The sequence below is a fragment of the Calonectris borealis genome, chromosome Z (assembly GCF_964195595.1).
Source record: "Calonectris borealis chromosome Z, bCalBor7.hap1.2, whole genome shotgun sequence".
Taxonomy (NCBI): Eukaryota; Metazoa; Chordata; class Aves; order Procellariiformes; family Procellariidae; genus Calonectris; species Calonectris borealis.
The window spans coordinates 76,927,067-76,953,208 of record NC_134352.1 but is presented as its reverse complement, the minus strand read 5'-3'; the positions used below and the strand labels follow the sequence as shown (position 1 = coordinate 76,953,208).

The 26,142-nt window shown below is 56.9% G+C and overlaps 4 protein-coding genes and 1 long non-coding RNA gene across 6 annotated transcripts in view; 1 reads left to right on the top strand and 4 right to left on the bottom strand.

Annotated features, from left to right (window-relative positions):
- DNAI1 (dynein axonemal intermediate chain 1) overlaps nt 1-10,535 on the top strand; it is a 145,807-nt gene extending 135,272 nt beyond the window's left edge. Inside the window, exon 20 of the mRNA XM_075136250.1 lies at nt 10,268-10,535. Within this exon, the coding sequence (XP_074992351.1) occupies nt 10,268-10,372 (105 nt within the window). The 3' untranslated portion in view covers nt 10,373-10,535. The remainder of the gene's footprint in view (nt 1-10,267) is intronic.
- Nucleotides 10,536-11,610: 1,075 nt separating this feature from the next.
- ENHO (energy homeostasis associated) lies at nt 11,611-13,087 on the bottom strand. Its single transcript, XM_075136806.1, has one exon. It carries the CDS (start codon nt 12,996-12,998, stop codon nt 12,813-12,815), a length of 186 nt encoding a protein of 61 aa, XP_074992907.1. The 5' UTR covers nt 12,999-13,087; the 3' UTR covers nt 11,611-12,812.
- A 4,213-nt stretch (nt 13,088-17,300) lies between these two features.
- RPP25L (ribonuclease P/MRP subunit p25 like) lies at nt 17,301-20,305 on the bottom strand. Its single transcript, XM_075137858.1, has 2 exons — nt 20,207-20,305; nt 17,301-18,692 (listed from the first exon to the last, which is right to left on the bottom strand). The coding sequence occupies exon 2, from the start codon at nt 18,681-18,683 to the stop codon at nt 18,123-18,125; it is 561 nt and encodes a 186-aa protein (XP_074993959.1). The 5' UTR covers nt 18,684-18,692; nt 20,207-20,305; the 3' UTR covers nt 17,301-18,122.
- A 1,014-nt stretch (nt 20,306-21,319) lies between these two features.
- DCTN3 (dynactin subunit 3) lies at nt 21,320-26,142 on the bottom strand. 2 transcript variants are annotated; one of them, XM_075137861.1, is made up of 7 exons: nt 26,008-26,142; nt 25,744-25,828; nt 24,643-24,729; nt 23,938-24,021; nt 23,230-23,288; nt 22,412-22,471; nt 21,320-21,727 (listed from the first exon to the last, which is right to left on the bottom strand). In XM_075137861.1, exons 1-7 carry the CDS (start codon nt 26,104-26,106, stop codon nt 21,638-21,640), a joined length of 564 nt encoding a protein of 187 aa, XP_074993962.1. In that variant the 5' UTR covers nt 26,107-26,142; the 3' UTR covers nt 21,320-21,637. The 2 variants fall into 2 exon arrangements, with proteins under 2 accessions (XP_074993962.1, XP_074993961.1); XM_075137860.1 differs by lacking the exon at nt 24,643-24,729 and having other exon boundaries at nt 26,008-26,126.
- Nucleotides 24,937-25,737, bottom strand: LOC142075857 (uncharacterized). Its single transcript, XR_012671040.1, has 2 exons — nt 25,485-25,737; nt 24,937-25,417 (listed from the first exon to the last, which is right to left on the bottom strand). It is a non-coding gene; the product is annotated as an uncharacterized LOC142075857 (long non-coding RNA).

The window sequence follows — 26,142 nt, the reverse complement described above, 5'->3', positions numbered from 1 at the left end:
TAAATGATATTGCATTGGCTTTTCCCATGGCCAGTTACTTCTTCAGATATGTATTAGCATCACAGAGATTGATTACCGCTCACATCTCTCTTCTGCTTCTGTTATAATTAAAACAGCAATACATGCATGAAGCAATTAGATTTTAATAATGCTTTTCTAAACAGGATGTCAAGGAGCTTAGTACAAAGACCTGGGCTGGAGCCAGATCAGCATCGTAAGACTGGATTGTCATTAAAATGACTGCCTTGCGCCTGGACAGCTTACCCGACGACAGACTCTGGATCTGCTTTTTAGTCAGAGTGCACCTCATCTTTGCCTGTAGACAGGACCCAGAAGACCCCATGCTCCTGGGTGGCAGGGCCAGACCGAGACATGGGTAGGGACAGGTCACTAGTGTATATGGAATCTGGGTCTGCTGATGGGACAGGAGCATCCCCAACTCCAGCCCCATCGCCATCCCCATCACTGCGTGCCAGGGAGCCAATGTTCAGGTCTGCCCTGGGTTGCTTTCTGCAGAGCAGTTGTTCATCAGGTCAGGACAGATCTGCTCATTGCTGGCAATGTCTCCCAGAAGGAAGTGAGGTGCTCCACAGGTGCCCGTGCCCATGCCCCTGCCTCTCAGCACGTCGCTGGCTTTCTCCTGCCTTGTTTTGTCCTGTCTGCTTCTGGCAGATATGCAGTCCTTGGGGCTTGCATTTGCAGTCAGGCCTGGATGAATCCTCTTCTTCTTTGTACAGCACTTACTCAGACCCTTATGGTCAGTCCAATGCCATTGGGTCACTGTGAACATGAACAGGGAGTGTGTAACACAACCTCAACATCACTGCGGGCTGCGTGGTCTCAGACAGGAGGTGTTCCAACAGGCAGTGATGAGCGTCCTCCACCAAGCCCATCCTCAGGAGAGGATTGACACCAGCAAAGCTGCTATCCAGGAGCTCCCAGGGCAAAGGGACACTGCGGTGGGGTACAGCTGAGCCTTGTCTGTCTGTGGGGCAGGAAGGGATTTCTCAGCTGCTGTAACAGGGTCAGATCCTGGGGAAGAGCAACAGCTCTAGCTGCAGGATTTCCCATGCTCATCCTGCGTCCAGCTTCTTGCTGACCCCTTTTAAGCCCTGATTTGCATGCTGCAGCGTAACTCAGTCATAGCTGATGCGATTTAGCGTGACGTCCCACATGTAGTCCAGACTAACAGTGTATCTGGTTTCCAAGCCTGGGAGTGTTTGTGCGGCATTTATCATTTGCCTGGCCGTTTCCTGTGCAGCAGGTGGAGAGAAGATGTGCGAGTCATTTAATTTGTGGGAAATGGGACACACGGTCTGAAGTAAACAGGATGCACTTCGGTGAGGACGGAGGCTAAATAGGAGGAGAGGGAAAGGAGATGGGAATAATTGACTGAGGAGGTGAACAGAAAAAGATCTCACTTGCCAGTAGTGCCCTGCTGTAGCAGAGGTGTTGTGCTGGAGAGCATAGGCAAGAGAGGGGTGAGCAGGACACGTGAGCGGATCCTGCTGCATCTTTTAACAGTGCAAAGGCCTCAGCTCCAATTTGGGGTACCAGGCTTGAATGACGTGAGGAGCAGGAGAGCAGCAAGGACAATGTGGCCAGCTGAGAGGCTGGAAGCAGGGAGATGCAGAGAGGTGTGCACCGCTAAAGAAGTCCTGGGCTAGCAGGTCACGGAAGGCAGTGCTCTGAGGTTATAAGACGGCACCAAAAGGCTTAGGGAAAGGGTTTCGGTCGGTATGAGAGGGACACACTGGCAGCCATAACCAAGAGATGGGTTGGCAGCGCTGCCCCTGGGGGTTTTCAAAAGAAATGGCCATGCAGGTGATGGGAGCAGAGCGTGACAATCCACCACTTGGAGCATGTTGTGCTGGGCACCCCAAGGACTGGGTCAAGTGCTGGACAAGCATCTGTCAGAAACAATTTAAAAGTAGCTGTTCCCAACAGGGACCAGGGTGGACTAGTGGACTAATCCCTCCTAGCCCTGCTCTAGATGACACTGTGATTTAAATGAAACCTACACACAAGAATGTGTTGTTGAGATGACACAATTGTTCACGCAGTTGAAATATCTAGTGCTATTTCTGGAGCATCCCTGAGTTCAAGTGAAGTCATGGAGAGCAGGAGAGAGGGAGAAAGCACTGTGGCCTGACATTAAATTGCAGACTGAGCTCTTTCAGTAAGCAGAACAGTATCACTTGTAATACATCTTTCATGCCATTGGCATTTAATGTTATTAAATATGGGGCATCTGTGAGTGAAGGCATTTATTTCCACTTCTGTTTATAGCAAAATTCAGTTTCCAGTGTACTTGTATTTATCCAGAGTGAAGTATATTTACACGCTCTCATGTTAGTAGCAAACAAGAATACATTTCCTATGCAAATATTTTTATGAGCTGTATTAAAAAATTGGCATGACAAAAGTTTTAAAGAAGGTGCCATGTTAAGAGAAAAACAGCAGCTGGACTTTCTTAAGGCAGTTAAAAGGTGATCGCAGAGGATATATATAAGTTAACAGTGGTGGCCAGAGAAAGAGGTATTGGAAAAATTGCAACTTTTAAAAATATACTATTCATACAACTGCAAATGATCTCTCAAGAGATACTATGCTCTATGAGATAACAGCAGTACCAAAGTATTGCAGGAGCTGCATATTCGCATCTGCGTTTGGTTGCTTTTATTAAACTCTAATCCGTAACAGCTTACTGAGCTGTCACGCAAAAATGCTAAAGTAAAGCTGAAGTAAGAAAAAAATAAGAGATGCTGAGTGATAAAGAAATGTTGCTGGGTGGCTGACAGTGCTACCTGCCAGCTGGCATCAAGGGCTGCAGCTTAAGACTGCTGGGATCCCTGTGCACTGCAGGGCATCTCCTTGATTTTGCCCCTTTGGATGGGTTTGATGTACCTGCCGGTGTCTGCCCGAGCCTCTCGCTGCAGATCTGCCAGCCGGAGTAAAGAGGTGCTGCAGATGTGGCTCCTTGTGATAGGCACAAGAGCTAGGGAAGCCTGGGCATCTTTAGGATTGTTTAGGTTGCATTGAGGTTTGGTGCCTGGGTTTCACTGGAATTGCAGCAATATTTGAAGTCAAGCTAGAAGCCAAGGTATCGCCTGTCTAGTGGTTTGTACGGACAATCTCAACTAAAACCCACTTCTCGCTTCCTTCCTCCCCACGGCTTGGGTCTGAGAGATACCACAGCTACAACATCGAGCTCTAATGCCCCCACTAGCCTTTCCATCCAATGCCATTATAACACGTGGCATGTGGGCAGGCTTTGGGTAATGGGGCTTCCTACTGAGTGGTGCTAAGAGCTAATTAAAGTAATCCATCCCACCCAGAAGAGGCCGATGGCACTGCAGAAAGTCTGAACCCAGCAGGGCTGGATCCAGGGTTTGAGGGCAATGGGGGATGCACTGCCCGTCTCCCAGGGAGGTGAAGGAAAGGGCATCCCATCCCTCTGTCCTTATCCCAATGGTGGTTTGCACCACCAGGACCCCCTGGGCTGGAGGCAAAAGCTTTGGGGCTTTTTACTCCTCTCCAGCCCTTTTACGAAGCCTGTGTGGGTCAGGGGAGGGTAATTATCTTGCACATTGAGCATACAATGATTTTTCTCAGTGCTTAGCACTAAATCTGTGAACTGATATGACTGAAAATCTTTGCCATGCACCTTGTGAGGAGTTTATCACCCCACCAAGCTGGTCTGTTCAATGCGGCTGCTGTTGGCTTGATTCAGTGACTGAAGGTAATGATGCCCAAAGGCAAAGCTCTTCTCCATCTCTCACACAAACACACACACACATTGCTCACAGTTAGAATGCGCCCAAATTGTCCACAGGGCTGGCAAAACCCAGTGTGACCTCCTGAAGGAGCAGAAAGCCTGTTGCTGATGCTTCCTAATCACAGCATCTGTGCAGGGCAGAGTTAAGGATATTTGTTCATTTGGCCCGTTTCAGACCATAATGTCTTTGGATAACTGCAAAATTTATCCTTCACTTTAAAGATTTTTTTTTGGTGATATGTGAACTGAGGATGATGACCACATCCCTGTTTTGAACTGATGCGTGTCAGATACCGAAAATGCAGAAGACAACTGTTTTAAATGGTTTTGGTGGGTTTCTGTGGCTGGTACTGGGATAAATTCAGGAGGAGTTCATGAGTCATTGTAATGCCCAGTTTGGAGGACTGTGGGGACCGCCACAGGCCCCATCTGTGCTCAGCTTGGCCTTGCTCACTGAAGTTTTCATGCATGGCTGCTAAATGTGGTCTTCTTATGGCTATATTTAGGTGCCTAAATTAGTGGTGTGTAAGAGACGTTGTTTGTGGCTCTGGAGTTAGCAAGAACAGGAAACGTTCAAGCGTGGCTGGAAGCCAAATTGCTTTGTCGGCTGCCAAAGCAGAAGAGCCCGGTGCTAAGCCTTTCTTAGCCCTTAGGTGAGCCTGGTCTTGCCTGTCCTGCACCCTGCGGTGCCCACCAGCACGCTCCTTATCCTCCCCCGTGCCCAGGGCCAGCGAGACCAGGCTCCGCAGTGCGGTCACTGTGAGACGGGCTATGCAGTTTAGCAGCTTCCCGTGCTCAGCCAGTGTGTGCAGCTGGATCAGGCCAGCTAGCAGGCGCTTTCAGAGGGCACTGTCAATGCTTCATTAAATCCTGTTAGCACAACTTGCCACAACGTGCTTCGGAGGCTCGCTGCTTAGTATTTCCTGAGCTCCTGGCTGAAGGTCAGTAGAGATCGCACCACGGCACCAGTCAGCACGAAAGCAAAAGCCAAACTCCTCCACAGCTTTGCCAGAGGCTGCCGAAACCCATGGGGAAGGGTTTGGCTCCTCCTGTGTGCACGTCTTTTGCTTGGCTAGAGAATACTGCAAGGAGAGTGAGCAAGGGTGTGGGGTCCCAGCCGGTCTCCGGCAGAGCAGACGCGGAGCTGTGATGACGGCTGTCCTCCCTTATGGCCGTGGATGAGGATTTGACCTTGCTATTAGCTCTCTGCTGCTGCAGAGCTCGTCCTTTCCGTCAAACTCTGCCCTCTCCCATGAATGTTTGTAAGCCAGCCAGCCAGCCCTGTGGCGTGCTGCAGGCAGGTACCCGCCATTTAGATATAGGTGACCCCTGCCCACATTCCCTGAGCATCACCCAATTCCCTCTGGTTTATTCCCAGCCATACTCCCAGCCCCTTCCAGGCCTGATCCAGTTTTGTTTGCACCTCCTGCCTGTCAGATATCGCTGACCTTTGCTCTCACGCCTTTACTACCAGGTGTGTGCTGCTGAGCCACAGGCCGGTCCCAGCGCTGTGCCTTTGCTGGTTCCAGTGGCTTCACTGGGGACTGCCAGCAAGCAAGAGTGGGTCACCTGGGGCCACTGTACCTTGGCATGGTCCGATGCAGATGCTAGCAGAGATCTCTGAGTCAAATATGTGAACTGGAGCAAGGAAAGGTGCTTGCCCTGGGCAGCACAGGTTTTAGCTGAAGCTGGAGGGATGAGCATCTTTGGGGCCAGTGATCCTGCATGGTGGCTGATGCCTAAATGACCCAGCCAGCTCCTGGGCTTTTCTGCTGGTTTCATTCCCTGCAAGCAGAACATTTCCTGCGTCATTTATTTCTAAACAGTAGCAAAATAAGCCTAAATCCTTATCTCCAGTCTGTCAGCTAATCCTTCCGCAGGCCAGGAGTGATGCTGTCAAATCAGGCTGTGAGTGTGACTCGAGGCTCTCCGTGGCTGATAAGCACTGTATGTAAATGGACTTCTTGAGAGCCCAAAAGTGGTCCTGGCACAGACATCAGCCCCAGCTCAGCGTTACTGCAGCTTCACCTGCTATATAAGAGCATCAGATTGCAATAGGACCATGACGGAGTAGGTTTTGGAAAGCTTCAGGGCTGCAGGTCATATCACGCATTCTGTTGATGCATGTTTGGTTGGTGGCCCAGGGAGCCAGTGAGGAAAGTTTTGCTGTGTTCATGAAAGAGTTTGGGTTTCCTTGGTCTTCCCAACAGAAATGCTCCAGGCTCTTCTTTGCTTTCATTCACTGAATTTGCTGGGCCTGTCACTGGCATGTTTTGCTAATGGAGGTGTCACCTTGACCTACCCCTGAGCAGGGCAGGAGGAACAAGAAAAAGTCTTCTCCAGAGGCAACATACCTCTGAAGTCCTGGCAGGCTGTGTGACCCTTCCCACTGAGGATAATAAGGATGGCAGTTTTGGGCAGCCCCGTCAGTGGCTTCTTAGAGCTTCTCACCCCCTTCAAAATCAGTCTGTAAAAGCTTAAACTCCTCTTGCATGGGAAGCTGGTGTCCTAGGTCACTGGGTTGCTTTGTAAAGTGGCCAGATCCTGTCCCAGCATGGCTGTGCCCAGAAATCCCATCCTGTCAGGAATGGCAGGGACTGGGACTATCAGTGTCGTGAGGGCAGCAGGGCAGAGCCAGGGACAGGCACAGGGCAGACCTGTGACCCTTTGCCTGGACTCAGCAGGGGGAAGGGTCCTCTCTGCTCCCGGGGAAGTTATGGGGACTTTTCTGTCTATGTTCGTGCCAGCATGGTTGACTTCCTCGTTATTTTAAAACATAAACATGTTTTGCTTTGTTTAATCGAAACCTTACAGCAGATGTTTTATGATTATTCCACCAATGGGAAAAAAAAAAAAAGAATGCTGAAAAGTGCCAGCATCATGGCTTTTATGGGAGAGTTTTATTAACTCGGCGGTTTACTGTTCAGCGAGGGAATAAGATCAGCCAAGACGCAGGGAATCCAGTTTAAATGACTCCTGTACCCTGGATGCAGAGTTCAGTATGTGCCAGTATGGGGAGGGCTGGGGCTTCCGGAGCAATGGATCTGGGGTCTTCAAACAGCCAGTCCTTGTCCTCATCCTTGACCTTGCCCTGCCCTTGCCCCTGGGGCTCCACTTCAGTCATCTTCCACATCCTGCTTCGGTTCCAGTGTCAGTACTCACCTTTGGGGCTGAGAGACCATCAAGGGTCCTACAGCAGTTGTGCCCACGTTGCCAATAGGGCCAGGAGCCCTGTGCCTCAGTTTCCCTGCCTGGAGAGCCAGAGTGGAGCCCAGGCATAAGACAAAGGGAGCGTGAGGGCAATGGGGGACTTGGTCATGAACACAGCAGCATGGGGACATGTAGGGGGTCTCCTCCCCGTCTCACCTCCCAGGAGTCATGCCCCGTCAGCGGGGCAGAGTCCGTCCCCATGCAGAGCTTTTTCTGCCTCTGCCATGAGCTTTCCTGAGCATTTTGCTCTCCTCCTGGGAACTGTTAACAATAAAATCAATGCAAATGCTGCTGTGAGCAGCTCCGGTACCCGTTTGATGAGCTCCTCAGGGACAGCCCTCCCATGTAAGCTCAGCTCTGCAACTGTCAGCTCCATGGCGGGGGATGCTCTGCCCTGGCTCCCTCTCAGCTCCTGATGAGCCCCGTGGATGTGGTGTAAGCAGGGATGTAGGTGGAGGACGGGCTCAGCAGAGCCCCATGAGTGCCCTTTCCACATCTGGCCGTGGCATTCGTTGCGGGGGAGAGCCCATCGGCAGCCACGCGCGGAGGTGATGCTTTCCCATATCACACGCGGTCTCGGAAATGGCAACAGCTCTGCTCCGAGAAGGACCGCTCCTCGGAGGCCTGACGCAGGTGAAGCCCCTGGATTTGTAGGAAGCTGCCATGTGCATCCAAGCAGATGCCGCGGTGCCGTGGTGGTGCCGTCAGTCAGCCTGCAGCAGCCTGGACGGCTCACATGCACAGCCGCCCCGGGAAAAGCAGATGGAGAAATAAAGGGAAACTTTCCGTTCCAGTGCCCCCGAAAGGACATTATAATTTTCTTTCCCTGTGTCATCCTGCTCGCCTGGTTATGTGGCGTTAAATTAGGGCTCTGGTTCGGTTACGGCTCATTACAGGCTTGCGTGTGGCTTTGTTGCAGCTTGCTCAAAAGCACCAAAGGAGCTGAGCCAGTGTGAAAGTTGAGGTTTTAGGGACAGCTTGGCGTTTAGGAGCTGAGCCTTGCCTGTGGCTGGTGACTTCAGCAAGGCTCAGACATGGTCCCCGTGGACCTGACGTTACTACCTGGTGGGCATCAGTCAGGGACCCTCCCTGACCCTACCAGTGGGGAGAACGAAGGGCTTGGGATGGATGTAGGTCAATAGGAGATGGTTTCAGCATCTCCGTTTCCCAGCTGAGCAAAGCAGTTGCCTCTTTAGCCTGTCCCAAGGACCTGTGTATGGTGCTGTGTGTGACACAGGATGCCAAAGGGAGTGTTTTGAATGCCATCAGGCAGCAAAGCAGCATTTCTGCAGAAACAGCTAAGTCCTGAAATACCCCAAGCAGCTGTGTTTATCCCAACGCGCTCACTCCGAGAGATGCTCGGCTGTGACGTGGGCCGTTAGTACAAGCATCACTCCCGGTGCCCGGACTAGAGCCACAAAGGGTGTTGCTCACTTAGCTGCGTTAATACAAACCAGCACCGTCCTGTAATGCAATTGACGGACTCGGTAAATAAAAACAACCCTGGCTCATCCCAGCGCTCGGGTGAGGAGTGGGGCCGTGTTCTCGGGAGCAGAGGGGTTTCCAAATGTCCCTGTTCCCCTCCCCAGGGCTTCTTTCACCCTCTGGTAGCCAAGGAAACCTCTGCTCTGTCAGGGTTGTGCTGGGCTGGGACGAGGGAGCAGCCCGGGGATCCCCTAGGGACTTCTTTCCCAGAGGTCATCGCCTTCAGCGATACTCACGTTTGCTAGAGAAACGTAGCAAGATCCCTGCAGCCCTACGACTTTCTCTTTGTTGTGCCCCGGCGTTTCTTTCCAGCACTGAAGGAAAGGCACATGTTTGTCATCGCTGCACCCGGTGCCATTAGAGGAGCTGCCTCCAAGCCCAGTTGGTGATGTTCCCCCTTGCTGTGTCACTATGTTGGGGACCCGCTGCTACCTCTCCCGAGCCTGCTTGTCAGACTGGGTACCAGCCCTCCCGCTCGCCTGTGCTTAGCATCTGCTTTTTGGGGTGCCCAGAACCACACTGGGCACAGAGGAGCTTCCCAGCCCCGGAGCAAGGACCCCTTCCAAATCCAGAGGCAAGGCGAGAGCCAGCAGGCTGGCAAAGGGGAAGGCTGCGAGCGGAAGACAGCACTGAGCGACGGGATGTGGCGACTGGGTGGGTGCTGTTTTGGAGGAACCCCGTGGGGTAGATGCTTAGCTGCAGGAGGGCTTGGTGGGCTGAATGCAGGTTGGAAAATTCCTCTGCTGCGGCTGTGTGTGACATGATATGTAACTGGAGAGCCCAAATCCAGTTATCACTTTCCCAAAGCCCCCAAGCTCTGATGAGAGCAATGCACTGATGCTGCAACCCACAGCAGGGGGATCACGCTCTGCCCAAAGCGTTGGGTGGCATTGGTACCCTTAGCAGCGACATTGTCTCCCACCAGGCCTGGAAGCTCCTGCTGCTCCCAAGCAAGCGGGGACTGAACCGGACAGGCTTATTTCCCTCGTGCTACGTGATTTCTCCCAAGATGCTGGCAGTTTGCTCTAGCACCTGGGGAGTGAGCCCCTGGGAAGGTTGGGATGAGTGCTGGGGGGGGCTGTGGGAAGGGCTCGTCCTCGCTGCCCACGCTGGGGCATGTGGTGGGGCTGGCACAGCAGCATGCAACGAGGCACAGGGACAGGCCGTGCCATGGGAGGTTTGGGGTGTGCCCAGGAGCAAGAAAGCCTCAGTGACAAGCTAATGACCCACCTGGGTCTCACTTATCCCCCCGGGTTAGGGGCTCTCAGCACCCACCTGCCCTCCTGGGGAAACACACTTGGGTGCAAAAGGGCCAATCCCTTCTCCTATGGGTGCCTCTCCCTGGGAGCACTGGCATGGAATGGGCATGGTAGGACCATTTTGGAGAGGTTTAGACATCTGCATTGCTGTGACTGCCCTGGGAATCATGCATGCCTGGCACCTCCCCGGGGTCTGGGGGGAAAAGCTGGAGGGCTTAGAGGGCAGTCCAGTCCAATGGGGCTGAGAAGGGCTGGGAGGAGAGAGGCAAAAGAGGGTTTGTGTCATTGTGAATCAACAGATCCACTCCCATCCCCACCCAAACCCTTCCTTACTGCCCTTCCCTAGCCCATGGGGGGCTTTTACACATCTCACAGCACCTTGGGCTTGAAATACGGGGACAGGCAGGTTCATCCCCTTGTGGATCAGCCCCTGGCGAGGCTGCGATGCAGCCCAGCGTCCCTCCCTGTGCCAGACCCCTCCCCATCCCTGCGGGCGTCCCTGCTCACAGCTCTGCCCTGCTTGCTCTCTTTGCAGGAGAAGAAAGGCCAGGAGGTTAAGAAGGGTCCTGAGGTGGAAATTGCAAAGCTGGACAAGCTGCTTAACCTGGTGAGAGAGCCAGAGAGCAAGGCAGGGAAGTGAGTGGGGGGGGAACGATGGCTCTGCCAGGGGCCGCCAGCCGAACAAGACCAGCTTTGATCGGTGGCTGCTTGGCATGCAAGCCGTGGGCACTGGGCCGCCTGCTCTTTGCATAGCGGGAACACTTCACCTCCGTGCCTGGACAAATAAACGGAGATGCTGGGAGAGCCACGGCGTGCAGTCATCTCTGGGGTCAGGCAGACCTCCCCGAGCTTGGTCCCCCACAGCCCTCAGCTCTTCCCCACCCTTGGTCAGGCTTGCACCGGGTGAGAGCCCCATGGAGGCAGGTCAGGGCTGGTCCCGCCAGCCCTAGGGAAACCTCAGGGCTGCAGCTCGATGGCAGCTAGTCCCACCGTGAGTGGTGGCCAGAGAGACTGTGCGCCGAGCTGCAGCCCCAGAGCTATTTGTGGGGTCAGCCATGCATGGCCCCCTGGATTTTGGGGTAGCAGCCTAAGCCAGCTGCCTAACCCCAGCTAGTGGCTGGGGACCTGGCCCGGCCTCCCACGGCTGTGGGAGAGGGACGTGCCATCACTGCAAACAGGGTATCACAGCAGCTGCCAGCCACCAGCTTCGGGATGCGCGCAGTTCCCCTTTCCTTGGGGGGGCTCGGCATGGGGCTCATCCGCCTCTGCCCAGCCAGCAGCCGCGGGAACGGCTGGGCGCTGGGGTTTGCAGAGCCTTCCCACTGCTCCGGCGCTTTGCGGCAGAGGGATTAGCTGCTACGTGGCTGCGGTGGCAGCAGGAGCCGCGGTGGCCTCGCCGCATGCTGATGAGCAGTGACGGGCTGTCACCACTGGAGCCTTGCACACAGCTGCCGGGACTGGGGACCAGAGGCATTCATTCCAGCAGGCAGGGGTGGTGGCAAGTCTCCTCCATCCGCTCAGCTGGCCTGCGTCCCCTGCAAGCATCCCTGTAACTTAAGGCCACAGCTTGGAAACTCTCTGGTGCCCCCAGCACTGGGGCTGAGGGGTGCTCCCTGCTGACAGCCGAATGCCCCCAGCCCAGGCAGTCACGCTGCAGGCATGAAATACCCAGCCAGGTTTCTCACCCAGCATTTAAAAGCCACAGATGCATGCAGACATAAGCCCTTCCTTGTCGCCATCACCCAGCAAACCGCCTGCAGTCTTGCAGGGACATTGGCCACCAGCCCTGGGGCAGCCACTCCTCAGCCCTGCGGGATGGGCAGGACACGCCACCTGCCCCAAATTTTCCAGGCGCTGGGCAGAGCTCAGAGACGCCACCTGGGTCCTACAATCGGTTTATTAGTCTAGTAAAAACACCTCTGCAAAGGGATGCATTAGCTACACCTGACACGGGGAGGAACCACAGGCTCTGCCAAGCCTGTGCAGGGACCCTGGCCGGCGTCCCTCCCAGCACAGCCCACCCCTCTGTCCCCTTATTGCAGCGGCTGTGCCAGCGGGGACCTTGGCTATTGCTCAGCTCTAGGATGGGCAGGGCAGAGCCCTCCAAAACCCACAGCACCTGCAGGCAGGGTGGGGGAAGGCAGCTGCCAGCCCTAGGGACAAGCCAGACCACTGGCATCTCTCCCTGCGGATCCACTGTGGTCCACGGGGAGTGATGGGGCTGGAAGACCCTTCAGTGCTGTTTGGCCGGGCACCCTCATCTCTTCCCGTGTCTCCCACATCCCCAGCAAAAAGCCATCCCAGGCTGCTCTCAACGGGGATGGGGATGCCAACGAGGGCACGTCTGCTGCCCGCAGGCATGTCAAACCCCGCCGGCTGGCCTCGGCTGGGAGCGGGCAGGAGGGCAGGCAGGGACACACACCCAGCGAGGAGGGCCGTTTGCCTGGCAGTGTTGGTGCTAATGCTGGAGAGGACTGACAGACCGGGGACAAATGGACAGACCATGCAGACCCTCTCGTGGCTCATTAAACTGGCTGCTGGGGCAGACAGCTGCCAAATACCCTCCTGAGACTGGGGGCACACGGCACCCCAGGGCCACCCCCAAACACACTGGGACCGGTAACACCTCGCTTTGCCGGTGAGGCCTGCTCGGGGACAGGAGCCCGTGCCAGCCCTGCTGTCTTCCCTCTCCGAGCCCCTGACTGGCCCTACTCAGGTCTGCGACGCGGTGGCCACTGGCCCGGGCCACAAGTGCCAGGGAGGAGCCCACAGGCTGTCCCCGAACACAGGGTATGCTCGAGGGCAGGGCTCCTGCTGCGCTCGCTGGCCGCTGGAACAGGAAGGATTGTCCCTGTAGCACATCCCTGGCCGCTGTCTTTCCATCCCCATGGTCACTGTGGGCATCACAGGGACTTCACACACCAAAATCACGCAGGCAAAGGTCTGTGTCACGGCCCCTGCGAGCAGCTCAGCATCCCCTCTGCTCTCATCCTGCCCCATCCAGCGCCCCAGTCCCAGCGCAGGCGTCTACGCTGGTGCGACTCCTTCAGCACAGCCAGGTACCCAAGTCCCCAAGCAGTTCAGGGCTGCAGCAGGTACTTCTCTTCGTTCCTTGCCTCATCTGCATCAGAAGCCGGGCTCTTCTTGGGGCACGAGGGGGTCCTGCAGGCCTTGCAGAGGATGAGGAAGAGGATGAGGATGAGCAACGCAATGACGCAGTTAAAAGAAATTGCCACGACCGCACCCGTGGAGAGAGCAGCCCCCATCGCCACTGTCCCGTGGGAAAAAGCAGGGCCCCCAGCTCGGCCCCACGCTTGGGATGCCAGCGCAGCGATCGAGCGCGCAGCCTCCACCCACCGGCATTGGCAGGGGACAAAGGGGACAGCGGCGGTGCTGGTGGTGGGATGGGGATGGGGCCTGGCGGGCAGCAGGACGGTGTCGCCCCGTCACAGCTTGGCCACTCGCAGCTGTGTCCTGGGCTTCACCACGCCGCTGGGAAGGATCGACTGGAGCTTTTCCTCGGCTTCCCCTCCTCCGGCAGGGCGGTGGGGACTCGGGGACCCCTCTCCTCCCTCCTGCACCTGGAAGGGAGAAAGTCACCGTCACCGCTGGCACAAGGGGTCAGGCTGCCCGAGCCCCTCAGGCAGCGGGTGCCAGCGGGCAGCGGCCCCAGGGCCCAAGGGGCTCCACTGGGGTTTGGAGGCTGCAGCAGCTCCCCGGTCAGCTGTCGTTTGGGGGGCCCTTCCAGTGCCCCACACCTCAGCCATCCCCCCCTGTCCCCTGCGAGGGCCACCAAGTGCGAGACCCATCGCCTCATCCCGGCCCAAAATCCCTCTCCCCGGGGCATCTCCGGGTGACTCCAGGAGGCCTCGGCCCGGCTCTCGCCCCCTCTCCACCCTCCACCCGCTTTTCTGCCGCCTGGACCCCGCTGCGAGGTCCCGCACCCCAAAACGGGGCGAGCGTCCGGGCGGGCAGCAGGCGGGGAGCCGGGGCAGCCCCCTCTTGTGCCTTTTACCCGGGTCGGGCAGAGCCCCCATTTCGGGGGTCCCCGGTGCCTCTCATCCCCCGCCCCGCCGAGGAGCGGGACACCCGCGGAGCGCCCGGCCCGCCGCGGGGCACCGGGCTGCAACAGGTCCCGCCGGATCCGCCCTCCCGTCGCGGGGCCCGGCGTTACCTACCTGCCTCCGCTCCGCCCCGGGAACCGCCGGGACCCCGCCGGCGGGCGGGCGGCGCTGCCGGGGCCGGGGCCCGCTGCGGAGCGGGGTCCCGGCGCGGGGTCCCGGCGCGGAGCGGTGTGCTGGCGCCGGGCCCCGGTGCGGGGTCCCGGTGCGGGGCGGGGCCGCGGTGCTCGGTGCCGGTGCGGACCCCGGGCGCGGTCCCGCCGCGGGCCGCTCGGTGGGTGCCGCAGCCCCGCGCGCTGCCCGCGCCCTCCCGCCAGCACCGGGGGGCGGGTCCCTCTGGGGCCCCGCCCCCGTCATTGGTGGCCGCCCCCCACCGGTCGTGCGCCATTGGGCGAACACTCGGCTCAGGGCCCGCCCCCTCGGCCGTCGCCCACGTGAGCTGCGGGGAGCGCCGCCCGGCAGCGCGCGCTCTGTCGGCCCGGCCCGGCCCGGCCCCCTCCCGCACTGCCCTGCCCGCGCTGCCGGTACTGCCCCGGCTGCCCCCCTGCCCTGCCCGTACTGCCCCAGCTGCCCGGCTGCCCTGTCCCTGCTGCTGGTGCAGCCCTGCCCGTGCTGCCCGTGCTGTTCTTCTGTCCTGCTGTTCAGCTTACCCCCTGTACTGCCCTGCCTGTGCTGCCTGTCCTGCCCGTGCTGCCTTCCCCACGCTACCCCTGCCCCTACCTGTACTGCCCGGCCCGTGTGGCCCAGGCTGCCCCTGCCTGCCCAGCCCAGCGCGGTCCTGCCCAGCTCTGCCCTGCCCGGGGGCCACTGCCTGGCTCTCCCTGCTGCTGCCTGCCCTGCCCTGCTCCTGCACACACGTGTGCACACACTTTTGCACACATACGTGCGTGTGCACGTGCACAGGGCCATGAGGACGCTGAGGATGGAGCAACTGGGCCTGGGCTGGGGTCCCAGCTGGGACACAGGGGCCGCAAGCGAGCAGAGGTGGGCACAGGCACCACCACAATCTGTGGAGGGGGGGACAGGTCATTTAGGGACATTCAGTGTCCCGGGAATCTGGGCAGCAGCAGCCTCATAGGCACAGCTGGCTTCTCCCTGTCCTGTGCGGTGGGGAAACTGAGGCACGGGGCAACGTGTCGCGAGGTGCAGGCATGCCGTGTCCCCGCTGAGCCGTAACTGCCTTGCGGGGACCGGAGCCAGAGATGCTCTGGTGTGGGGTGTCACCCCCAAGGGGGATGCTGCTGGTGAAGGACACAGACGTGGCACGCAGGGGAGGTGGCTGGGGGGCACACACAGGGCTCTCCCCACGGCTGTGCGGGTTCCTGGAGACCCCCAGGGATCAGGCCCCAGCACCTGCAGCTGCTCTGAGAAGCCACAGCCGGGCCATGTATCTGCTTGGTGGCACTGACACACAGCAGTGACACAGGGATCCGCTGCAGGCAGCCCCACACCGCACGTCACACCAGGGGAAAGAGGCACTGGATGAAGAACAGATGGAAGGCAGATCCACCAGAGAGCTGGGGACCTCTCCTGGCTGACCCGATGTGCTGGTTTCAGCTGGGGTAGAGTTAATTTTCTTCATAGTAGCTGGTACAGTGCTGTGTTTTGGATTTAGGATGAGAATAATGTTGATAACACGGGGATGTTTTCGTTACTGCTGAGCAGGGCTTACACAGAGTCAAGGCCTTTTCTGCTCCTCACCCCACCCCACCAGCGAGAAGGCTGGGGGTGCACAAGAAGCTGGGAGGGGACACTGCCGGGACAGCTGACCCCAACTGACCAAAGGGATATTCCATACCATATGACGTCATGCTCAGCATATAAAACTGGGGGAAGAAGAGTGATGGCGTTTGTCTTCCCAAGTAACTGTTACGCGTGATGGAGCCCTGCTTTCCTGGAGATGGCTGAACACCTGCCTGCCGATGGGAAGCAGTGAATGAATTCCTCGTTTTGCTTCGCTTGCACGCGCAGCTTTTGTGTTACCTATTAAACTGTCTTTATCTCAACCCACGAGTTTTCTCACTTTTACTCTTCCGATTCTCTCCCCCATCCCACGGGAGCAGCGAGGGAGCAGCTCTGTGGGGCTCAGTTGCCGGCTGGGGTTAAACTACGACACCCGACGGCTGCCCGGGGGCTCGCGGGTGCGATGGCCGGCTGCTGTCTCTCCGGCCTGGGGAAGGAAAGCTCTGGCGCTGCCGGGTGCCGCAGCACCCAGAAGGGAGAGCCGCCGCAATCAGCCAAGGGTAACTCTTAAACAGCAAAACAAAACAAAAATCACTTTGCAGCTTTGATGAGAAGGCGTTAAATGGTGCCACCGCCACGAGGGAGGATTACACAGGCTGCTTGAGGATCCAGCTCTCCACTAAGGTGTTTTTCACAGTAAACAAACAGACACGTTGCTTGTTGCAATGTCAGAAGCAGCCTGATCAGGCACTCGAGCATCTTTCCTTGGCATTTATCGCTAGTCTGCTAATTAGTCAAGAAAAGCAGTCTTCTCCTTAGATGCAAGGCAGTAGCAGCCGGGAACGGCACAAAGACAAATCAGCGTTAACTCTGCCCCGTCCTCAGGTTTCACCTGCGCTGGCACAACAGAGGCCCGGGCGTTTCCCCGAGCACCTCATTAGCTCCGGGGACAACGCGGGGCAGAGCGTGACGAGACCACTAGGAGAAGGGAAGGGGAGGAGGACGAGGCGTGTAAACCCAGCACTGTCCCGGCTCGCACCAGGCGCTCAGCCGGTGAGAAAGCCCACAGTGATGCAAAGCAAGCACCCGAGTGCCGTGCAAGTGGGTGAAGTCGTCTGCGAAGGCGTTGGGTCGCACGGGTAACACACCATCTCCCTCCCCTGATGTAGCAAAATCCCTTCCCTAAATACTGGTTTTGTTTCCCGTTGACTTGACAAAGCAGAGCGTCAGGTCCAGCTGGAGCTCGCCACCACAGGCAGCGACCCAGGAAGAGCGGGCAGGACAGGCAGCGCCGAGAACACGGCGTGAGCAGGGGTTGTTCTGGCAGGAGCTCAGTCTGTCACAGGCAACAGCCCTTTCTTCCTGCCTGGCGTTACCCACAGCAACTGCTGTAGGAGGGAAGCTATCGCGCAAGAAAAGATGCTCTGTCCTGTGCCTCACTCAGCGGAGTTTGGGCTGAGTGTTTCTGAGACCGTAGTTCTTGTCAGTTTAAAAGAACAAAAAAAAAAAAAAGCAAAAAGCTTCCCAGGAAAAAAAACCACCTTGACCTTTCTTGGATATTAAAGGTGAACAGCGATGCAGGAAGAAACCCCCCCTTGCATCAGGGTCCATTTACAGTCGTGAGAGGGAAAAACTCAGGGCAGCAGGTCTCCCCTTCCTCAAGGAGAGCTGAAAGAGCAACGTTTCAGCCGGCAGCCGCAGCCCCACCAGCAACGCTTACAGGGTGACCTCCAGTGGGATGAGGAAGACATGACAAATTCCACCTTACATGAAGAGGAAACTTTATTTTAAATCCATCTCTGTGCGTTATAAAGGAGCAGAAAGGGAAAGAACGGGGTCCTTTGGAGCTTACCGTACCACCACCCCAGGGCACTCGCGCGGCTACAGGATTTCAGGCTGGTTACAACGTGAGTTGACTCCTGCCACTTTGGCAGAGAGGTCTAACTGTCAGCTCCACCGAGGTGAAAGGAGGACAGAAAAGGGTGCAACGCGCACACAATCGCAGATGGAGTTACATCCCCTGAAGCCCTACATTCAAACTGCCCGACGGGCTCAGCAGATGGACTTTCAGGCACGGAAGAAGTGGCCGACCCAGCCCCGTGCCCCGCTGCCTGCTCAGATGAGCTCCAGTGATGCAGGCGGCAGCTGGGGAAATCCACGTCAGGTCCCATCTCCCCTCTGTACCACAGCAAGAGCCACCTCCACCTGCCAGACGCGCTGGCGCCTGGCACGCACGCCCGCTGCCGGGGCTGCTGCACCGCCCCGAGCAGCTGAAGCCCCGCTCGGTGAGCAGCCGTTCGCCGGGGCTCACTGACAAGACGCCAATGATCCTTGCTCAAGCAGAGACGAGTCCCGTCTTCCCCGAACTGCACGTGAAGGAGTACAGCCTGGCAGCCTTTGACAAGGGAACTTGTCAAAACACAGTTTCAGACAGCTACAATCACATCCATTTTGAAACAGTTAACTTCTCCTGCCCTCCCCTAACAACTCTGCAAGCCCCCCGTGTTCAGCAGCAGCTTTCCAGCTACAGCAGCTGGCTTGTTTCCGTAACTCCCCCAAACTACACCCAAACACGGCGTCGGTGTCTCAGGACTTGGCGCAGGACTCCCCAGGCCCTCCTCCAGCGGACCGAGGGTGCTTTCCCGTGCTGCCAGTTCCCCTGCCTCCACCCTGCTTCCTCTTCATTTGGCCCTGTGACTCCGCTTTAAGTGTCTCGATCCAGAAGGCGTCGAAAGACCCCGGAGCCTGGTATCCCGGCTCCTGAGGATCGAGGGCATCTTTGCTGAGTAGGACACATATGGCAGGAATGTTTCTCTTCACTGTCAAGGCATCGAGGCCCGCCTCAGGCACAATGGGTTCCCAGATCTCTTCGATCTGTTTGAAGAGCACTTTGGTGATCTGGTGCAGCTCTTTGAGCCTTCGTTTCATGATCTCCACACAGGTGATGGTCTTGCTGACAGCCTTGCCTGAGCCAGTGAAGAGGATCTGCCTCACCGAGTCCAGCTCCATCTTGCCGATGGCATAGCCCATCAGATTTCTGATTTTGCTCCCGTCCTTCACTTTCATTTCAATAATATCAGGGGGCAGGTCAGTGAAAGGAAGAGGACAAGGTTTCTCCACAATTTTGGTTTTCTTATAGTTCTCCATTCTGCAGTGCTGAAAAGAAAAATGGATCCATTAATACAAATTCCCACTATAATTGCTGCGCAAAGAAACTCTCACCACAATTAGCTACAACCTTTCCGCTGAGGGGCATTCCAAGCTATCAAGTTGGGATCCTGAAAAGGCATATCCAAAAGACCAGCAAGAATGCCCTACTCAGACTGAGGAGTCACTTGTACCCAGACTTCCTCAGCACTACCTACAGCATGAGCACTGCAACAGGGCAGCCTGGGCCCCGACAGGCACGCGTCAAAAGGAACAGCGTTGGTGCTGTGGGCCTAAGCAGGATGAAGTAGAAAATACAGGCTGTATCTCAGGGAAAAACAGAGAACAAATGGGTGAGCTGAAGTTATTGGGAACGGTGGCATACTGACTAGAGCTGCACACCGTGAGCTGCACCAGAATGTGCACACAATGAACCAGGCACAGCTCACCTTCAGCAGCTCGGGTATGCGACAGACACAGGCTTGTGGGGCTTGGAGCCCCACGACTGGCCAGGCTAGGTGAAAGGCCAGGGAATAAAAACTGGATAAAACAGTGCAGGTCGCAGGGGAGATGGCAAGCCAGGGGTTGCAGGCAGGAGACGTGGCCAGCAAGAAGCAGGGCAACAGAAAGGCACATGATGAACAAAAAAAGGGTTCTCCGAGGGAAAGTGAAAGACAGATGGGTCCAGTCTCATAGCTCCCCCCTCTGCCAAGGCAGCCTCCCTCTACTGGCATCCTTACTGAGGCCTGCCTAATCTGTGTAGGGCACCCCTCTCCCCACCACAGAAAGCCCAAGGTGCCCAAGCATGCAGCGCTAAGGCTTTGTTATCTGTAGGCTCGTGAGCCCTGTTTCGCCCAGAGCCAGCACCTTGTACCCCATCCCCTATGGAGACAGGACAGGTCAATGCCCCCTCTCTGTACCGAGGACGCACATGCTTTCCACGAGGCCCTCGCCCCCAGCACGGCAGCAGCCCGCCATCGGTGCCTGGGGGCCCGGCACGCACCCCGCTCTGCTGGGGAAGAGCAGCGCCAGGCCCCGCGGTAACGAGGGGACAGCGCTGCTACGGGGGATGGGGATGCGGGCTGCCAGAGGATGGCAGGGAAGGTCGAGCTCGTTGCGCTACGGGTTAGGAAAGCCAAGCCGCTGCTAGGGGGCTGCCACCGGGGCGGGTGAGGGGGTTCGGCGAAGCCACTGCTATTGGGATGGGGGGGGCAGACGAGGCTGGTGTCACAGGGCCCTGGGAAAAGCCAGCCCGCTGCGACAGGGAACGCACGGCGGGGGGAGGCCAAGCGCCGGCTACGGGATGAAGGAGGGAAGCTAGGTGGCTCCCACAGGGGTCTGAGGGGAGGCCAGGCCGCTGCTGTGAGGGATGAGGCGGGCGGGGGGAGCAATAGGCCCCACTGTGAGGGCCTGTGGGGAGGCCAGGTGCCCCTATGGGGTCCCGGGAGGAGGCCGGGCTGCGCTATACGTGCCTGTGGGGCGGCCGGGCCTCGCTATAGCGGGGGTGGGGGAACGGCTCTCACCTGCCGCCGCCTCAGCGCGCCCCTCGCTACAAGATGGCGGCCGGCGCCACAGCCGCGCGCAGGCGCAGGGCGGGCGGAAGGAGGGAGGCGGTGCGCCCCGCCCCCGCCACGCGTCACTGCTCCGGGGCGGAGCGGTGGGCGGGGCCCCGCGCGGCTATGACGTCACAGCGGCGAGCCCGCCGGGTGGGCCCCGCGCCGGGGGCGAGGGCGGCCGCCGGCCCTGCCTGCCCCGGGCCAGGTAAGTCCCCTGCCGGTCCGCCCGGGGCTGGGGAGCTGGAGGAGGCGGGAGGCGGTGCGGCAGCTCCGCCGGAGAGTACCCGTCACCCCCCAGCTTCCCCCTGCAGCGGGCGCCGCGGGCCGCTCCCTGTGCCGCCGCGCAAGGACGCGTGTCAGCGGTTCTTCTCATGGCGTCGCTGAAGCAGCCTCAGAGCACTCCCCGTTACCCGCCCAGGAGCAACGTCAAGTGGCAGCCCAGCCCCAGGGCCAGCAGAGCCTCCCGGGCACCCGCCGCTGCGTGCCCAGGGGCGAGCTCGCTGACCGGCGAGGGTACAGAGATTGCCAGGCTCCTCCGGGCTTCCCTGCTGGGCTCTGCCCCATCCCTGCAGGGCTCCCAGCTCACGCACGGCTGGTCAGCGTCTGGCCAGGCAGGAGGGTTTGGGACCCTCCCAAAAGCATGACCTCAAACTCAGGAACGCCTTTGTGCCGGGAGAAACCCCAGGCCACGGCCAGACCAGGCAAGGCGCAGCTCACGCCCCTCTCTGCAGGGGAAGGGGCCGGCCGCGGGCTCTGGCTTGCGGGTGAGCAGAGGTAGGATGAAGGCAAGAGCCGCTGCCTCCTCCCAGCGCAGGGATGGGAGAACGGCCCGGGGGAAAAGCCCCGTCAGGCCAGATTCCCCTGGGCTCACGTGAACGGGAAGAAACGGCAGGCAGAGTACGTGCCACAGCCCGGGGAAGGCTGTGGGGCTGGAGGGGATTTACCTGCCCTCGGCCCAAGGCTGAAGCCAGCAGCAGCCTCCTGTAGCAGAGGCCTCCAGGGTTCACTGCCTGGGGGAAGCCACGTAGGGAGGGACAGTCTGTGCCACGGCTGCACCCGGGGCAGGAAAAGACAACCCAGTTAGCATTTCAGGACTTTACTACGGTCCACATAGAGCAGAAAGGGATTTTTAAATATGTTACAAACCAAAACGTATTTCAGGGAAGTGCAAGATTGCAAACAGTGGCATATTAAGGAGTAGTGTGGCTTTGATTTGGGGCCAATGCAGTGCAGCTGTGGAGCCAGGGTGCCACCCGAGAGCCTGCAATGTCACTCGCAGCACACTCATGCTGAGTTGGAAGATGCCGAGACTACAGAGTGCAAGCTGTGCTGCAGCCTCTCCTGCGCGACCCAAGACCAGCAGGGTCCCCGGGGTTCCCCACGCTCCCGGCTCTGCCATCACTCTGCCGCAGGTTTCGCTTCCTTGGCCGTTTCCAGCCGCGTCAGTATTTCATTCCACTGGACAAACTGCTTGGAGAGAAGCAGGGTCTGGATGTGACTCTTAAGGAAAGAGATGTGGAAACTGCAGGGAAGAAAGCAAGGTCAGAGCGCCCTGACAGCCCAACAGCACCGTTAGAATCCCGATTCCTTGGGAGAGGAAGAGGCCCGGGGCACCAGGCTGTGGGAAGCCTGCACAGACTCAAACCATCCAGGCGCTGAGCCACTGCACAGCACCGAATACTGACAGAAGTCCAGGAGGTGCTTCTGAATACTGCGTAGCACTGCATTTCAAGGGGCTTTTTGCAGAAAAGAGCAGAGCTTCCCTACCTGCTGTGGTTTTGGGATGTGTCTCAGCACTGGGATCCTCTGCGGCCAGGATTAGCCACTGTCTGGCTCAGGCAGGTCGCAGGGACCAGTTGTCACCTGATAAGAGATGCCAACATCCAGCTGGCCAGCACGAGCTCTGCATCAGCGCACGGGCTGCGCTGCTTCTTCGTGCCGAGCCGTGCTGTGAGTGGATCCAGCACAGAGGCTCTGGCTCGCAGTTCTTGCCCTCAGCTCTGCTCCTGAGAGGAGTATGACGGGGACACAGGCGTCACCACGACAGAAAAGGCACTGGCCGTTAAACCCAGGGCTGGGGGTCGCCTCTTTCCAACAATATCTGGTGGGGCGAGGCAGCCCAGGAGACAGGCGGGCAATGCAGCTGTGTCAGGCCCAAGGCTCAAAGGATACCATTTTGTTGTAGTCTTCGAGGAGCATCTTGACACTGTTGGTGAGATCTTGACGCTGTTCCTGCAAAGAGGGGAGCCACAGTGAGTGAGCAATAAATCAGTTGAAGGACATCTGTCACCCCAGTCCCTGACAGCACAGGGGGAAACTCATCCGAGGCCAGTACTGAGATTAGAGCTCAGAGCCTGGCTGTGGCCACTCATGGCAGCTGTAAGTGTTTCAACAGTCAGGAGAAAGGTTACAAACACCCAAGCTCATGAAGCACCAAAGCCCCTGGGCTTGCACTACTGCCTCCCTCTCCTCAGCATCCATGCTTTGCTTGCTCCAGAACGGAAACTCGCAGCAAAATGCAGAAAGGGGGCATTACGCGCTGCCCAGGCTACTCATCACCAGCTCCAGGAGCGCTCAAAGGGGGAAGGAAAGGTCGAAGAGACAAGGTGGCAGTATCAACAGCCTTCCAGAGGCCGGGATACTGAAAGAGTGCAACACTTTACTTCACTGTGCCAGTGAGAGGGGGAATGCCAGCTGGTTAAACCCACTGTCGCTTATTAAATCAAATACCTCTGTTTCGAACAGGCTTATGGTAGGCAAAGTGCTCTTCCAATTCAGACTCAATTGTCAGAAATCCTGGCTGCTTTCTACCCCCCCTCCCCTCCTCAAGTGCTTACACTTCTTCAAAAGTGCAGCACGAATATCCTGGACAAGATGCAAAAATAAATCTGCTATAAATGAGCAATTCAAGCAACTGCAAACACAGGACTGTCAGTACAGCCACTAACAAACGGTTCCTTCTCCCTGCTAGTCAAGACTATTCACACTACCTGCTGCTGTATGTGGATTTGAGAGAGTCGCTGTAGTTTGGCTGCATGGTCAGGAACCGCTGAAAACACAGAAGAGAAATTCATTTTGTTTGTTTTACATCAAGTGGAATCAGTTACCAAAATAAAGACCATTCCTTCTTCATGAGCACATCACAGCAGAACTCCACTCGCTGAATGCAAGCGCCACACACCTCAAACACACTTTTTATACCATACAAAACCCCTAGCTACCCTGTACGTTAAACATCAAGTGTATTTGCTTCTGGATGGCATGAGTTAGGGGATGCCTGCAGTGAGAACTACATCAGAGTAAGCTACTTGGATGAACGTTAGGGCAAGCAATTAAAAAGGCATCTCCACCTACACCAAGAACAGGTCTGTTCCGGGCATAAAACAGCTCGTAGGCAGAAGTGGCTCCGCAGCCTGGTGACCGTACACAGGGCTCAGCCACCGGTCTCCACCCTCTCTGCCAAGCTGCTGTCACTAACCTGTTTCCTGACCTACTCTATCACCTCCTTGACCTTGCATGGGATGTTAGAGCAGCATGAGGGAGGAGCAGACATACTTTGTTTGTACCTACTTTACTCACACCAAGTTGTGTGCTTAGCTGTCCTCACGTCTGAGGCTCAAGAAAAAAAAAAACAAACAGGATAGGCAACAGCTTGGGGGTGGCACTTGCAGCTCAAACTTGCAGAAGAACATGCATACCTTGGATACTGGCACTGTCCAAGATGGGCTGGAGGTTCTTCACCTGCTCCAGAAGGGCTGCTCGGGAAGGAATAAGCTGCTCCTCTGATTCGGGAGGGACAAAAAGCAACATCAGTAAATACAAGACACTGCTCTGGCTTTTCACAAATACTGGTGAGGTAACTTTTCCAGCTGATGTAGCTATACAGAAAGGGCTTGTTTATGATTGTATTTAGACTTTTGTATTGCTCACCCCTGGATTCTGGTTCACGCTAACTTAAGGCAGGAAAATCTCCACCAAGTTTCATTCGCAGACTATACCAAAACAAGGCTGAACTAAACTCCTTGGAGCCAAAGGGGACAAGAGTAGGAAGTGTTTAAAATACATCCAGAGGTCTTTCATTTTTGTCACAGCCTAGAGAGTATTGAAAGTGGGGCAAGGAAAACTGTTCTAGCTCCAGTTTTTCTTTTCAACCTTTTATAAATTCAGAGTTAAGCTGATCAATACCAAAAAGATCAGCACCAACACAACTGCATGGAATTGCACAAGGCAGCACTAAGGGTGACAGACATTCTTGTACAAACCATCTCTCCGATAGCTCCAACGAGAGTGCCTTGCCAGATCTTTACAACTAAAGAAAAGGAATCCATCCCAATCCAGCTTAGGTAAAAGACGACTTTTGCAGTGCTAAAAAAACCCCTGTCTCCTCTCATTTCCTACCATACCTGCCAAGATGAACTGCAGCTTCATGGCGTCTGGAACAGCCATCCTATCAATGTACTGAGGGTCAAGGTATTTTATTACATCTTCAACTAGAGTGAAAAATAGGTTTGGAGACAAAAAGTGGGAGAGACGTTATTGCCTTTACAAGTGCAATTTTCCCCCATGCTACATATCAGGTTACTTTGTGAACACTTCCCACTTAGGGTCATTTTTTTTCAGATTCATGAATGTCTGTAGCGCTTGAAAATATGTGACTTTGGAGCACTGTGACCAAGAACTGATAAATAATGGCTTCGTTACAGACACCCGCAACATTTGTTTTTTATTTGGATAATGGTATTAAAGGTGAGTGAAATCTGCTTCTCCCTGCCCTTGAAACAAAACCAGCCAATAGCCCTCCATCCTGGTCCTTAAAATCATCTACAAATACACACTTTACATTTTTATACTGAACGGCCGCTGCAGCCTTGGACCACAATGACCCTGCCTACGCAGACTGCTCCTGTGATGTGAGACAGCAAAACTTGGCCAAGAGGCAGCTTTGCAGGACAAAACACCACTCTGGTGTCCACTCCTGATATCCCCCAGTTCGGAGGCGGCTCCCTGGATCCGTCCACCAGTGGCTGCATGTGATCCTTATTGCTCCCACCACACACACAGGAAAGAGCTGCTCTCGTGTGCCTGAGAGGTCCAAGCGTGCAGGAAGTCATTTCAGGAGCTCGTGCGTGTCAGGAGCTCAACAATCCTCAAGGGCTGCATTACAGGCAGAGCAAATCACTGCACTGAGAGGAGTATGACAGGGATACAGGTGTCACCACGACAGAAAGGGCACTGGCCATTAAACTGCCTGTCATGCAGGCAGACATCAAGCAAACAACAAGTTGCGGTGGCCCGTTTTGCACCCCCAACAGCTGAGTGGGAGAATTGCGAGCAGAGAGACACCCCACCCAGTTACTTACTTCTACGCCAAGTATGCAAAACAAGAGGCCAAAATCAAAGGGGGTCACACGGGGAGGGCGGAAGGGATTTTTGTTTAAAGGAGTGAAACGCCACACAGGGGTTTTGAGCTTCGCCCCGGCCCTCCCCTCCCCGAGGCCGCTCACTTTTCTTAAACAGGATTTTGATCCTCTCCCTCTTGCCGGCGATATTGCTCAGCGCCACCTGCACCTTCACCAGCTCGTCCGCCACCTGCAGAGGCACAGAGGAAGGGGACGGGCCTGTCAGATCCTGCTGGGCCGAGGTGCCCCAGACCCCGCAGGGCCTGGGCCTGGGCCTGGGCCTGGGCCTGGCCCCGGGGGGAGGCGAGGCCGGGCCGGGTCCCTGGGGGTGCAGAGCTATCTCCCGGTCGCCGCGGAACCCCCCGACACCTTGCGCGGCCCGCAGGCCCCGTCACCGCCGCCGACGCGCCGCTCCAGCTCCTCCAACCGCCACTGCAGCCGCTGCAGCTCCGCCGCCCCTGCCGCCATCTTGCCGCCGGCCGGAAGGAGTCGCGCGCCGCTTCC